Source organism: Buceros rhinoceros, unplaced genomic scaffold (genome assembly GCF_000710305.1).
Source record: "Buceros rhinoceros silvestris isolate BGI_N320 unplaced genomic scaffold, ASM71030v1 scaffold6522, whole genome shotgun sequence".
Classification (NCBI taxonomy): domain Eukaryota; kingdom Metazoa; phylum Chordata; class Aves; order Bucerotiformes; family Bucerotidae; genus Buceros; species Buceros rhinoceros.
This window is the reverse complement of record NW_010400571.1, coordinates 460-2,879: the sequence shown is the minus strand read 5'-3', so window position 1 is coordinate 2,879 and position 2,420 is coordinate 460. Positions and strand designations below refer to the sequence as shown.

General features: G+C 43.7%; 1 protein-coding gene across 1 annotated transcript in view; it reads right to left on the bottom strand.

Annotated features, from left to right (window-relative positions):
- Nucleotides 1-2,420, bottom strand: part of ZUFSP (zinc finger with UFM1-specific peptidase domain) — a 9,443-nt gene that overhangs the window by 6,638 nt on the left and 385 nt on the right. The window contains exon 2 of the mRNA XM_010131910.1: nt 749-885. Coding sequence (XP_010130212.1) covers nt 749-885 — 137 coding nt within the window. The remainder of the gene's footprint in view (nt 1-748; nt 886-2,420) is intronic.

The window sequence follows — 2,420 nt, the reverse complement described above, 5'->3', positions numbered from 1 at the left end:
TTTCGGCTAGAAGCCTCCTGCCGCTGCTTTCGGCATAGCTGCTCCTCGGAGCCGACCCCTGTTGCCGCGGGAACTGTGCCTTGGGCTGCCGCCTCTCTGCCGCTTCAGCAAGTGGTCGCTGCTTTTGAAAAGCCGATCACGGACCGCGAGGGGACTGACCCTCCTCGCTGCCGCACGCCCAGAGCTGTCTCCTGCCTGCCGCTTCACCGACACCACTTTTGCTGCCACTGCCGCTTTGCTTTGCCTCAACCCATGATCAGACTGGTAAGATCGTGCCGGCTTGGGTTTCCACGTGGTGCCCCGGCATTTCATAACAGCCGCGGGTTCTTTGTCCTGCCTCTGCGGGACCCACATGGCTGCTCCCATCTCTGATCACTGCTCCGGTATTCATTTGCTTTCATTCCCGAGCCGCGGTTAACCCTCAATTCTCCATCCCGTACAAGAACTCCTTAATACCTCACTGGTTTTCTTTTGTATTTAATATATTTCCGTTTATAGCGTTATTAAACTTTGTTTCAGTTTTCCAAAACATTCAGAGGTCTCACAAACTCTTTTCTTCCTTCTCATGTTTCTGTTTCGTAACTCTTTCTCTCCCGGTGTAGGAGAAAGGAGTTTGAAATAGAGAAGGATTTGTCACCAAACCGCTGACAGAAATATTTAGTTTAAATTTGTCTGAGATCCTATACTGCAACACACAAATACCTGTAAACACTCTCAAGTATTATCAAGCCTGTATCCTTTCACGTACCTTCCGAAAAGGTAAGTTCCTCTAAGTGTAAATCCACATGTTCTTCAAGAATCTGAATGTTGGTACAGGTAAGACTGCACATGGGACATTCATACAACTGTTCATCATTTCCTGTGTCCGAGAGAGAAATGCAGTTTCTTAATTAATGCAGTTCCTGGGCTTTGTGAGAATCACCCCCTAACTGATACACTAAGATAAATACACAGCAATGAATTTCCTGTTGCCACTGGAGCTCCCCAGTGAAAGGCTGCAAATTCCAAACAGCTGTTTACTCCCTTAACCATGCAAGGATTTGTATCTATATATCAGAGAATTTTAAGTAATATTTTCCTTCTATTAATCAAGCTTTGCCCCATTTAACTCATAAATCATAATTTTGCTATGAAACGCTTAGTCTGAAACATCAAACCTTTAATGAAAACATCTGTCCTGCTAGAATACTTGCTTGCAAAACTTTAACATTTGTGTGGTAAGACAGCAGTTGCTGGGGGGAAGGAAGAAAGTAAAACGTGCTGTCATTCTTACTTTGTTGCTCTCCCTGCATCTTCCCAAATAAATATTCTTTCTGCAGTTTTCGTATTTCTATTGCAGAGTACCACTTAGAACAGGTAAGGTTCTGAAGGACTCCCGGAGATCACCCAGTCCCTTCACAGCAGGGTCATATTAAACAGGTTAAGTTACACAGGGCCTTTTCCAGTCACTTTTTGAGTAACTCCAGGGATACACACTCCACAAGCTCCTCAGACAACTTATTCCAGTGTTTGACCACTCCCACAGTAAAAAGTGGTTTTGCACTTAAATGGCATTTCCTGTATTTCAACTCGCCCACAGAGAAGAGCTGACTCCACCTTCACTGCCCTCCTTTTCCGCCCCTAGATTTTTATTTGTACCTTCCGAGGTGCACAAAATGCAGGAATTAATATGCTTTATTAGTTGTTTCTGGAAAGCATTTGCTCAAGCTGAAAGTTCACGACTGGCTGGAGGGAAATCTAAGAGCATAATAATCTAAACTCACCAGCAACATTTTGCGTAACACTGAACATGTAGTTTCCTGAAACACACCGTGTACATAGAAAAACCCAAAACACCCTTAATGCAACTATTTTTACAACAGATATTGGCATGCATTATTTGCACCTGTAGAAGATGTTACTCAGTGCTAAGATCTGTTTTTCTTTGGTGGTTTTTTTTTTTTTTTTTGAGAAAACAGATTTTTAATTGCAGACTACGCAGTGTGGTCGATCACTCTGCCTCAGTCTGCATCCTCCTCACCATTTGTTTCTCTTGTCAGTACACACAGCTTGTGACATCGAGAACACCAGATTTTCAGGAGAATTATCCAGTAGCAGCGATGCCGTTGCTCTGAAATAGCTCCCAGCAACTTCGGACAGTGAATCAGAATAAAATTCTGACCATGCGTAAAAAACCCCCACAATATTCAAATAAATAACTATTTCCCTTACTCCAACTTTATTCCCTCAAATATCCTTGTGGTCTCCAAACAAACACATAGTACTTTGGAATACTTCGGTGCTGGATCTTTCTGAAGTCTCTATTTCGAGCTGAAAACTACCTTTCTTCACCGTGTACTGCAGCTGCTCTACGGGACCCTGTCATAGCCAAGACTTCCAGAGCCAAGGTGAAGCCTCTGTGCCCACACACGCGTGTCCAG